We start from the raw sequence: 12,505 nt of genomic DNA on the forward strand, positions 1-12,505 counted from the left end.
CAGAGAGACCATAGCTCTTTCATCTTGAGATGAAGGTAAGGGGTCAGGTCGAGATCCATGACCCTATTCTATCAGTCACTTATTATTTTACTGGAGTTGCAGATTTCTTTTAAGAGCTAAAACTACTTCTAGTTACTGCAGTGACTTGTTAAACTCTTAAGCAGACCTAGCAGACTTTTAAACTTTTTGGGAAAAAGTGTCAATTCAATAATCAGTTGAATCTATAGGAATTTTGGAACATAGTTGTGTGACCAGATATTGCCTGAGTTGTCCAGCAAATGCAAAGTCGGAGATCCACCACTGATTCACCAATTTAGGAAGCTGGCTCTTTCTATACTATACCAACGTAAGGTATAGTGTGTACAGAGTCCATTGTACCCCAAGAGGCTTTACAGGGGCCAATAATACAAGTGCTCTCTTTTGTGGTAGTGTGTGCGAGCAGTTAAGCTTATCAGAGGTTAGTGCTAAGCATTTGTTGCACACACAGTCAAGAGATGAGGCACACTCTCAATGTCCAGTCCAATGTTTATGTATTAAAAACTATACTTTGTTACTTTATTTTTAGAACCAAAAGGATCTTTGTTGCAGGTAAGTACAGTTTCCAGAATGTATCACTTTGAAGTATCAATTACACTTTGGTCTGCCAACAAGTAAGTACCTTCGTCTTCGGAGGGCAGACCAGGGGTTTTTTGTAGAGCACTGGGGGGGGGGTTGGGGGGGGGGGGGGGACAAGTTGGCACACAAAACTCAGCGTGCCAGGGGCGGCCGGGTGCAGTGTGCTTAGCAGGCCTCGGGTTTTCAATAGGAATCAATGGAGGGACCCCGGGGTCACTCTAGCGGTGCAGGCAGGACACAGGGGGCTTCTCGGGCCAGCCACCAACTGGACTAGGCAGAGGGTCGCCTGATGGTCACTCCTGCACTGGAGTTCGGTTCCTTTTGGTCCTGGGGGCTGCGGGTGCAGTGCTTGGTCCAGGCATCTGGTTCTTTGTTCCAGGTAGTCGCGGTCAAGGGGAGCCTCTGGATTCTCACTGGGGGCGTCGCTGTGGGAGGTCCAGGGGGATCATCTCGAGTTACTCACGAGGTCGCAGTTGCCTGGGAGTCCTCCCTGTAGTGTTGGTTCTCTGGAGCTCAAGCTGAGGGCATCTGAGGGAAGAGTGAAGTCTTTGAAAGTTGCTAAGTTGTTGCTGTTTTTGAACAGTGCTGCTGTTCTCAGGAGTTTCTTGGTCCTTCGGGTTCAGGGCAGTCCTCTGAGGCTTGAGAGGTCGCTGGTCCCTGTCGGATGTGTCGCTGTGCAGGTTCTTTGAGTCTGGAGACAGGGCTGGGGCAAAGTCAGTTGTCGCCTCCATCATCTCTGCAGGGCTTTCAGGTCAGCAGTCCTTCTTCTTGTTGTAGGTTGCAGGAATCTGATTTCCTTGGTTCTGGGGCACCCCTAAATACTAGATTTAGGGATGTGCTTAGGTCAGGAGGGCAGTAGTCAATGGCTACTGTCTTGGAGGGTGGCTACACCCTCTTTGTGCCTCCTCCCTGAGGGGAGGGGAGCACATCCATAATCCTATTGGGGGAATCCTCCAATCTCAAGATGGAGTATTTCTAAAGGCAGGGGTCACCTCAGCTCAGGACACCTGAGGGGCTGTCCTGACTGGTGGGTTACTCCTCCTTGTTTTTCTAATGATCTCCTCCAGCCTTGCCACCAAAAGTGGGGGTAGTGGCTGGAGGGGCGGGCATCTCCACTAGCTGGGATGCCCTGGGGTGCTGTAACAAAAGGCATTAGCCTTCGAGGCTCACCGCCAGGTGTTACAGTTCCTGCAGGGGGAGGTGAGAAGCACCTCCACCCAGTACAGGGTTTGTTCCTGGCCACAGAGTGACAAAGGCACTCTCCCCATGTGGCCAGAAACTCGTCTGGTTGTGGCAGGCTGGCAGAAACTGGTCAGACTAGCAGTAGGAGTCGGACTGGTATTCAGGGGGCATCTCTAAGAGGACTCTTGGTGCATTTTACAATAAATCCCACACTGGCATCAGTGTGCATTTATTGTGCTGAGAAGTTTGATACCAAACTTCCCAGATTTCAGTGTAGCCATTATGGAACTGTGGAGTTTGTGATTGACAGACTCCCAGACCATATACTCTTTATGGCTACCCTGCACTAAGGTTTTGCTTAGACACTGTAGGGGCATAGTGCTCATGCACATATGCCCTCACCTGTGGTATAGTGCGCCTTTCCATAGGGCTGGCTGTAAGGCCTGCTAGAGGGGTGACTTACCTATGCCGCAGGCAGTGTGAGGTGGGCATGGCACTCTGAGGGGAGTGCCATGTCGGCTTAGTCATTTTCTCCTCACCAGCACACACAAGCTGTGAGGCAGTGTGCATGTGCTGAGTGAGGGGTCCCCAGGGTGGCGTAATACATGCTGCAGCCCTTAGAGACCTTCCTTTGCCTCAGGGTCCTTGGTACCAGGGTTACCATTTACAAGGGACCTATCTGAGTGCCAGGGCTGTGCCAATTGTGGGAACAAAGGTACAGTTTAGGGAAAGAACACTGGTGATGGGGCCTGGTTTAGCAGGGTCCCAGCACATTTTCAATCATAACTGGCATCGACAAAAGGCAAAAAGTCAGGGGGTAACCATTCCAAGGAGGCATTTCCTTACAGTTAGGGAAAGAACACAGGTGCTGGGGCCTGGTTTGCATGATCCCAGCACATACTCAGTTAAGTTAGCATCAGAGATCAGGCAAAAAGGGGGGAGTGACAATGGCTAAAGGGGCACTTTCGTACACCCCGACCTCTCGTTCTAAGCTGAGGTAATGTCCCCACTATTTTGTCTCTGTCTGGGAACAACCTGTATCCCAGACTCTTGGAGGGGATCCATTATTCAGCCGATTTTCAAGGGGGGGCTCTGAAGCTGATCCCGGCAACTATTGCTTCGTAGCACTCATCGATAATGATGCTAAACTCTTCGCCATCCTTCTGCTTGATGACTTGAAATCCTGGGCAGACTGTGCGAAGATAATCCCCAGAAATCAGTGTAGTTTCAACTACAACAAACCTGATGGCACAGGCACTAATGTGCGACAAAGTCCATAGGAGCTGGTGGACTGTACACACATCTCAAGCAAAATTCCCACAAATCTGGGTCTGAAGAAAGGCTGTGTTAGTGCCCCCATGCTCTTCAACCTTTATATCCCTGACATGTCAGAGGTCTTTGATGAAGCCAGCTGTCATCCTCCCAAGCTGGGAGGTCACCGTCTAACACATCTGCTTCATGCAACAACCTTGTGCTGCTAATCCAAACCAAAATTGTCTTCTCCTCCCTGTACAATTACAGCATCAGAAATAGTCTTGAAATAAACTACAAGAAAACGGTGATGATCATCTTTGCCAAGAAAATTGTCGGCTGTGGCAGGTGTAATCTTAATCAAATACATGGGCATCCTTCTGGAGAGTCAGGGGTCATTTAAATCACACCTTCACACCCTGAGGAAGAAAGGCACCAGCCTCATGCTCACTCTTTTGACACTTGTCCAGAATCTTCAGGGCCTGAGCGTAGACACTTTACTCCGGGTGACAAAAGCAAAGCTCACCACTACCCTGTCCTATGGAAGTGAAATCATTCTGGGCATCGAGGCCCACCTGCTGGACAATATTACCACCAAAACCTATAAAGCTGCTCTGCAAAGCGAGCATCAGCTGCAAAAGTATGGCTTGATTTAAATCCAACAAATGAATCGTGGGCAAGAAGCAGCACCTTCTTAACTTTCTGCCATAGGCTCAGATTCTCCCTGCCAGATTCCATGAACATCCTACTTTGGCGAGACTTCGATAGCTCAGGATCCTCCCTTAAGCATCTCCTACAAGACAAGGTAAAAGACCTCTCGCTCACTGCAGCTTGGGAAAAACACTTTGCACAATCTGCATTTAGAAAATTTGCAGCAGCAACAACAAAAAGGCTATCAAGGCTGGATGACTTGGCAATGTTGAGCAAGCATTCTCATGCTTGGGCAGTGATCAACTCGTATACTCCTTGGATCCAGCAGAATTACATTACTTACTCTTATCTGCTGTGGCCTAAAGCCAGATTTGTAGTTCTCATACTGGAGTAGTGGAACATGAAGAACGAAAGCCCAGCATGGGGGCTATCGGCAGCTCAAAGGGCAACGTACCGCCTGGTCATGAAAATCATTATCCACATTATTTGCATCTGTCCTTCACTGCTTCAGCTGAGAAAAAAATACTCTTTATTCGTCTGGGGGTATGGATGTGCCGTCAAGCTGTAATTGTTTGCCTGAATCCAATGAACACCAAGACAGTCAGATTCCTCCATCCGGCAGTGATAAAATTGTGGCCCGTTTGTCCCACCGACAACACAGAGCCAGAGCTCTAAACTTTCTTCAGTACAATACAGTCTCTGTCAAACACCTAAAGGCTTCCATGGATATTATACAGCTGTTGCTGCAAATGCCTTGACTGCAATCACCAGCTTGAGCCCACGCAGGCCATTACATGGCTGAGCAGCTACTTAAATCATGAGTCACCTTTGGAGCCTAGAGGTCAGTTTAAAATCCCTGTCTGCTGTTTCTCATGCCAATTTTTATATTGTCTTGATTTATATTGAGGAGTCTAACCCTAGGCTAGCTCATTTCATGATATAAGTATCTTATGCTGCTTTATTTTCTTTTTAAAAAAAATCACCATGCTTAAAATATTTTAATGAGAAATGTTCTTGTAAAGGTTTTAACTGTACAGCACACTTAAAACTAAAAAACTGCAGATAACAAATCCTTGTCCATAGAGCAACAAAATTCCTCTGGACATATTGGTGTGAAATATGATTGTAATTGTTTATTGCAGCAAAAAGTGTTCTGCCAAGTTTTAATCATCCCTGATTTCGCACTTTTGGATCACCTTGTTGTGGACTCACCCACAGTAATCACACAAAAGACAGACTGTGGGTTTACCATCAGTGTCTTTCTTTTAGGATAAGGCTGCTGCGATGCAGCAAGGGAGATTTCTCCTCAGACGCTTCCTTGCATCTGAGCCATTCTGAACATAGTGCAGTTTTCCCGAGTTCAGGATATGATTCTCATGTTTCAGCCTCTATCCTGGTTTTCGGTGAGACTGATTGAGGTTGCTGGACCTTATGGTCTCCTGCATCCTGCTGGCTGCACATGCCAGCTGGCATATGCTTATTCTGCAGTGGGACCTGAAATCCCAGTGGGTGCAGCATCAAGGAAATTTCTCTGACTAGATCCAGGTCTCGGAGGAAACTGCAAAAGATTTGCAGCGGTGGCTGATGAACCACGACTGGATGAGCGGCAGACCTCTCTCCATTCTCCATCATACCTCACAATGATGACAAGCATGTCACTCCTGGGTTGTGGCAGCCATGTTGGAGAGGTGGAGATCGGAGGACTCTGGTCTCCAGTGGTCTCTCAGATGCACATCATCTTGTTGGAGTTAGGAGAAATCCACTTGCCATTGAAGGCCTTCCACCTTTGAATCAAAGGAAGGCTTCCTGGACAACAACAACACCATGTGGTGCTGCAACAAACAGGATGGGGTGGAGTCGTGGGCCCTGTGACAGGAGGCTCTGAGCCTTCTGTATGTCCAGAGTTCACAAGAAGATCAGGAACGACCAGGCTCAGGTCATTCTTGTGGCTCTGGATTGGGCACAGAGAATTTAGTATCCTGAACTCCTGAGCTTGAGTATCAGTGCTCCTTCATGCATAGAGATTGAGTGGCAGCACCTGACTTTCTTTGACCTCACTTCAGATGTCTGCAAAGTCATTCTGGCAGCCAAGCGTCCCTCAACTGAAATGGTATATGCCTGCCGTTGGGACAAGTTTGTAGCTTGGTGCACTGCCCCACATGTTAACCCTCTCTCTGCAACTTTATCCACGGTCTTGTGTTTGTTTATCACTACCTTGGTAAGGCTTTACATTGGGCAGTGTTAAAGGGTATCTTTTGATCCAGTGGTGTAACAAAACTTGAGGGAGACCCCCCTGCAAAGTACTTTGATAGGGCCCCCAGGACCCAGTCAGGAGCTTGTCATCCTTGCACAATGTACAGTACTGAGGGGGCCACCTGGAGCTCACCCTCTTCCCCCCCCAACCCCCTGCAGGGGCTGTGGGGGTCTTTGTTAAATCGCTGCTTTTGGCTATATTGACTTCCTTACGGTGCAGGATCAGCCCTCACAGTTCAAGTCACCAGTTGTGACTTGTTTCCTAAAAGGAATTCAGAATATCATACTGGTGACTTTTTGTCCCCCAAACTCCCACCCACCCTTCCAAAGAGGAGGAGAGTCTCCATTGCCTGGACCCAAAAAGAGAGTTGTTGTTCTACTTCAGCTGCACCAGAGAACACCAGGTGGATGAACAACTCTTTGTTGGGTTTGCTGGAGGTAAATTACTGGCAAGCAGTGTAGAAATGGACCATCTCCAGATCGATTGTGCTGTGCATTAAATCTGCAATGCACTTGCCATGAAGCAACCCCATGAGGTCTTGTGGGCTCATTCCACCAGATAAAAGGCTACAACCGCAGCTCGTTGAGTCCCTGGTCCTGGACATCTGTCAGACTGCTATCGGGGCTTTTCTGCACACTATTGCCTTGACAGTCAGGTCCAGCACAACAAGTACTTTACCCGGTTGGTCCTTAAAGACTTTATGGTCTAAACCTGTTCGCAGACCCTCCACCCGTGAGGTTTTCTTTGGCTATCTATTCTAAGGAAAGGAATCTGTGACTAGAAGTCTCTATCAGATTAAGAAGTTACTTACCTTAGGTAATGCCTTGTGTGGTAGAGTTAAGCTGCAGATTCCTTGCCAGCCCCCTCTTCTGCAAACAATTTCTTCTGTCTACACGGTCCCTGTGGGTCCTTAGTATCTGTACACTGGTCTATCGACTTTCTTATGTAGCTCCATGTTTCTGGTGCGGAAATGTCACAAAACGAAACTAATGTCAACCAGCTGGGGTGGCATCTGTATAGGCACCGCACGCGTCACATCTGGTGCGGCTGACGTAGAGCTAATTGATGCCACCTACTGTCGCTCAGGGGTACTGCTCAAGATTTTCTAGATCCAGTCTGACGACTGGGGGATATTCTGAGGTAAGGAATCTGCAGCTATGTAGTCTTCGCCGGGTAAGGTGTTACTGAAGATAAGTAACTTGTTCGTTTGGACCCTAAAAGGATACTGTCATGCTATATCCATCGCACAAAACCACACCAGGTGGCTGATCAGCTCTTTGTCGGGTTCACCGGAACAAAGGGCTTGCATACTCATTCTACAATGGGCAAAGCTGCATCTACTGTGTTAGCGTGTGGAATTCCTGTCCTGGATTTCTGTCAAGGTGCTGTATGGGCAGTAGTGTTTGCAGTACACTACTGCTTTGACAGTCCGGTCCATTGTGATGAGCACCTAGCCCGATCTGTCTTCCAGGACTTTTTGGTCCAAGCCAACTCACAGACCTACCTTTTGGGAGGTATTGCTTTGGCATCTATTATAAGGTACAGATTCTTCAGCGAGAAGTCTCTATCAGATTAACACGCTACTTACCTTCTGTAATGCCTTAACTGTTATAGACTCAATCTAGCTACACATTCCTCACCGACCCTCCCATTCTCTGGGTTCTATGAACTGGACTTCCCCACCTAAGAAGGTCCTTGTAGGCCCTTCCTTAAAATATGCACCCTGATTGATCAGCCTTTTTACCTAGCTCTGTGCTTCTGACATGGAAATAAAAATAAATTGATGTCAGTATGCTGGGATGGCACCAACATAAGCCCCATGAACGTCCTACCCGGCATGGAGAGCCGTTCACCATCTACCAGCGTGCAGAAGTACTACTCAAGTGTTTTTTTAATTCAGTCTGATGCCTGGGGAATATTCTATGTTGAGGACTCTGCATCTAGATAGAATCCATACAAGATAAGGCATTACTGAAGGTAAGTAACTTGTTCATCTGGACGCAAAAATAGAAACTCTTAACAAAAGAGTGTATCCTTGTATTATCCATCCAGAAGAGGTGTGCAGATCTGAAACAAATAGACCTACTGTTCGCCAAGTCTCTTTACTCCTAGTAACTATGTCATCTTTTATATTTATAGTCCCATACAAAGCTGGACTTGAGACCTATCAGCAATGCCTCAAAGAACCATGTTCTCAAAAATCGGGGTGCTGGGAAGACTACAAGTTAACTGACAACTACCGCTCAATATTATCTTGCTTGGTAGCCCAGAAAAAAATGAATCAATGACATTTACTTATATAGCGCACAGCTACTAGGAAGAGTGACCCTCTTGCTTAAATCTAAAATCTTAATCCTTCTTTTCATCATTTTGTCATTGATGAGTGCTTTTTCATTAGGAATCACATCAACATGAAGAGTTTGTGAATTACAGGCTCTTATTGCGCTAGAACCTTTCACTGTTTTTCATTCAAATAAGGTGGCTTAAGGACTCATCCTTCCTTCTTACCCAGGTAGTTTCTGATTTTCATATAACTCGGTCTATTACACATTGTTTCCTCATCCGTCTACTTTTGTAGAAAGATCTCTTCATTTCTTAGATATAAAAAGGTTTCTCCATTTTTATATAAATAAATCGAAGGATATTAGAAAGACTTGTCCGTTGTTTGTTAGCCAAGAACATACTAGAGAAGGACTAAGTACGTCTAAACAATCAGTTGCAAGATGAATAGTTACATGTGGATATCTTGCTGTGCCCTTTCATATCACCCTCTGCCCTAGACTTTTGACCTTCGGTTTCCTTATCTGTGGTGCTCTGCCTTCCCATATCTCCCAGTTTAGTTTTCTGAGTTGCTGTTTTCATGTCTCCGATGCTCTGCCTCTCTTTATCTGCCTTCTCATTTGCCTTGGCCTCCCTTTTGCCTTGCTCCTCTATCTGCCAATGTTTTATACTTTGCTCTCTACCTTTTCTTTCTGTCTCTGCCTTCCCCTCTATTTTGTTTGCATTTTACCCCTGTCTCTTTGTCAGTCTTTCTGTCGGCTTCCAAGGATGCTTCTTTGCTACCTGGCCTGTCTCCGTTCTCCACCCCATTGTCACTGTCCTTCCTTCCCGTCTTTCCTTCATCTCTGCCTACTTTAATTGTATTGACGTCAGTCTCCTCGTGCCTCCCCTCTTGTTTGCCTAATTGTCAGGCTGTTCTTCTTTGCTTGATTTATTTGTCTTTCCTCTCTTTGGACTTGATCTGCCTACTATCCCATCTCTTTTTATCTGTTGTACCTCCGTTCCTGTCTGTTCATCACCCTGCCTTTTTTACTCTGCCTCCCTTGCTATCTCCCTACTGGTTTCGTTTAGTATCCTTACTTGTTTTTTCCCTGCAGACTTTTTTTTCTTGTTTGTTTTCATGCTACCTCCATGTCTTTCTCAGACTTCATAGACTAGCATGGTATGTCTTACTGTGTGCCATATTCTTCCTTCCTGCCTCTTTTTTTTGCCTGTCTCGTTGTGCCATCTTCCTAGTATTTGTTTCTCTGCCCACAATTCTTTGCTTTCATTTTGGACTCTGCTTTCTCACCTTTACTACACGTCTTTCACTTGTTCTATCCTTGTTACGTTACTTTGCCTTCTCACTTGTCTTGCTCTGCCTCTCTGCAGTTCTTACTCTACTGCCCTTCTTGCCACTATTCTCATTTTGCTCTGCTTTGCTTATTACTTGTCTCATCCGACTTTGTTGTGTATAGTATTTCCCCTGAATATCTTACACTTCCTTTTAGCCCTGCTTCTCATCCTACTGTTATTGCCAAGATGTTCTGGACAAGCTAATCCACTGTGGCCTGCTGCTGGCCGAAGAGGTGAGTGTGACGCTAAAGTTTAGTGATGAGGGTGTCTGCGGTGGCTGTTGGTGACAGAGGGGGGTATAGAAGTAAGGATTGCACAGGCATACATTTGTGGTAGAGGTGAGCATGTGTGAGTGGGGATGTTACACATGGCTAAGATAGACAGCTGCTGGGGTGAGTGTCATTGAGAAAGGTTGACATTGGTGAGAGATACGGGTAATGGTGTTAAGGTATGGCAGAGTGGGTGTTAGTGGTAGAATTGACTCTTAGAGGTGGCTGCTGATTGGCATTTGTAACAGGTTTGCAGCACTAGCTGAGACCGCTGAGGTAGACGTAATTGGGACTGGTGGACATTGGTTAGAGAGGATTGACGCTGGGAGAAATGGGGGAGTCTTGTGGTTGTTTTGGCTTGAAGTGATGGAGAGGTGTCAATGTGAATAATATTGGTCTTGGTGGCGCAGGTGAGCCTTGGATGCCTAAGTAGACATGAATGGTGGAGGTCCCATACTTTAGAGGACAGGCTATTGAGTTGAACTTTTATCTTTTGTGAGTAGAGTCGTCAGGCTTTGCTGGCCTGTCCAAAAGTTGGTACTGATTCATGGCTTACAGAACGTGACTGAAGTCTAGGACTCCCTTGGGCGCGCTTTTTGTCTTGGGTCTCATGGTTATTGAAACCTCTCTCTTCCTCATTCATTATGTCCCAGGACTCTTCCTCTTTTCTCCACCCCGTTGTTTTGCTCCTCCTGAACTTTATTACTGGATTGATCTGTACCTCATTCTTTCACAACGCTCTTTCCTTTGATGTCTCCCGTTCGTTTTTTGGCCCTTTCTCAACTGTTTACCTTGCATTCCTTCAGGTTCCTAGTCAGGTGCCTGCGTGTGACACAGGCAGGAGACGTTTCCCCGAGAAGCTACTATGGAAAGCGATGGATGATTTCAGTGACTCAGACAGTGACTATGATGAGGAGTTTGGAAAACGCCGCTTTAAGGTAAGGACTTCCTTATTCCTAATCCAACTCTGTACTACCTAATCGCCTCACTATGTAAGGCCATACTGTTTCACTTTGCAGATGAAGTCGCCTCCCCCTGTACCTCTTTACTGCCTTAACTCTGCAAATTGTTCTCCAGCTTGACGGCAGACAGGAGTTCTGCATTACATTACCTTGCTCAACCTTCAACCCTGTAACATTGTTGCTCCTTTTAGGTCTGCCGTTAGCCAAGACCTTTTGATATTTTTAAACAAATATATGTATAATATTACCTACTGGTGGTTGCTAGTGTAGGTAATTACAGTTAGGACCTAGTTTCCATAGAAATAGAATTTTTTGACTTGCCTATATGTTTGGCACCGTTTGATAAATCTTCACAAAATTTTCCAAACAATTGCCCGCTAGGGTCTTGCTGTGCATGGAAAATTTTGGGATGATTCGGAAAGGAAGGCTTTAGACATAACCTGTAGCTGAACCGCTGGACAGAAATACACTAAATTTTGCAGAACGGTAGCTTGTGGTCCATGGATGAGCTGTTTTTTTATTTAGTGTAAATCCATTCAGTAGTTTAGGAGAAATTAAAGGAAATCAGTGAAGTAAACACACAAGCTTTATTCGGTCACCATAACCATCAAAGGTACCATTAAAAAAAACAATTTTAAAAACATAAATAATTAAGAACGTAAGAAATTTAAAAGGCCAACAAGTACAACAAAAGGTATAATCTCTCCCACTTCATGTGCATAGGATACATATTTACAAGAATTTAGAATTCTTAAGAAAGCGAATACGTGCATACCAAGCAGCCACAAGGAACTTGCTAACCGCAGAGATTAAAACAGTTAAAGTATCACTTTTAAATATCCTTAAAGCAATATGACATTGTCTTATGCCCAAGTTCCGGCAAATTGTGCAAATCCACTTACGCCGAGAGACGGAGTATGCCGGACAAAAGTACATAAAATATTCAACAGATTCAACACAATTACGACAGGCAGGGCATTGGTTAGATGTAGAAGACAGCAATCCCCATCTGTTTGTTAAGGACAATAATGGTAAACATCCTAAACAAAAGCGAGCATACAAATCCTTACCCAGAAAAGCAAGGGTCTCAGGGCTATCAAATCAGCGACACGATTGAACCCGAGGTCCAAGTAAACCGGGATCAAGGGTGTGCTACGAGGGCACGCAAGTAAAGCCCTAGCGAATTTATTTTCGCCACCAGACAGTCTATTGCCATTGTAGAACCCCCACACCTCGGCACCAATGGCGGCCGCACCCAGCGCCTTGGCCAAGTAGATCTTGATGGCCGGAGATACTACTTTTGATGCAGAACTTTTATAGAAACGCAGGATAGCACCCTCCCTGTGCTGGAGAAGAGCCACACTTTTGCTAATCTGGTCCTCCCATTGAAGATTATTTGAGATCCTCACTCCCAGATAATCTATTGAACTAACCTTACTGAAAGGGGTCCCATCTAAAATAATATTGCATTTCCTAGTTGGTCCTGGACTGAAAACCATTAGTTTAGTTTTACTAGCATTCAATTCCAGGCCAAAGTCAACACAATATGATTTGAACCTGTCAACAAGAATTCGAAGACCCATAGGGGTCTTAGAAATAAGTAAGTAATCATCCGCGAACAATAGAATAGGAATTTTCTGTGAGTTTAAGGAGGGGGCGTCATTCTGACAAGTAGACAATACTTGTACCACCTCATTTATAAACAA

At 45.6% G+C, this 12,505-nt stretch overlaps 1 protein-coding gene across 1 annotated transcript in view; it reads left to right on the plus strand.

Moving 5' to 3' along the window:
- GPAT2 (glycerol-3-phosphate acyltransferase 2, mitochondrial) overlaps window positions 1-10,919 on the plus strand; it is a 1,401,514-nt gene extending 1,390,595 nt beyond the window's left edge. Inside the window, exons 16-18 of the mRNA XM_069212686.1 lie at window positions 9,724-9,801; window positions 10,644-10,775; window positions 10,857-10,919. Coding sequence (XP_069068787.1) covers window positions 9,724-9,801; window positions 10,644-10,775; window positions 10,857-10,919 — 273 coding nt within the window. The remainder of the gene's footprint in view (window positions 1-9,723; window positions 9,802-10,643; window positions 10,776-10,856) is intronic.
- The last annotated feature ends 1,586 nt before the right edge of the window (window positions 10,920-12,505 follow it).

Source organism: Pleurodeles waltl, chromosome 11, assembly GCF_031143425.1.
Source record: "Pleurodeles waltl isolate 20211129_DDA chromosome 11, aPleWal1.hap1.20221129, whole genome shotgun sequence".
Taxonomy (NCBI): domain Eukaryota; kingdom Metazoa; phylum Chordata; class Amphibia; order Caudata; family Salamandridae; genus Pleurodeles; species Pleurodeles waltl.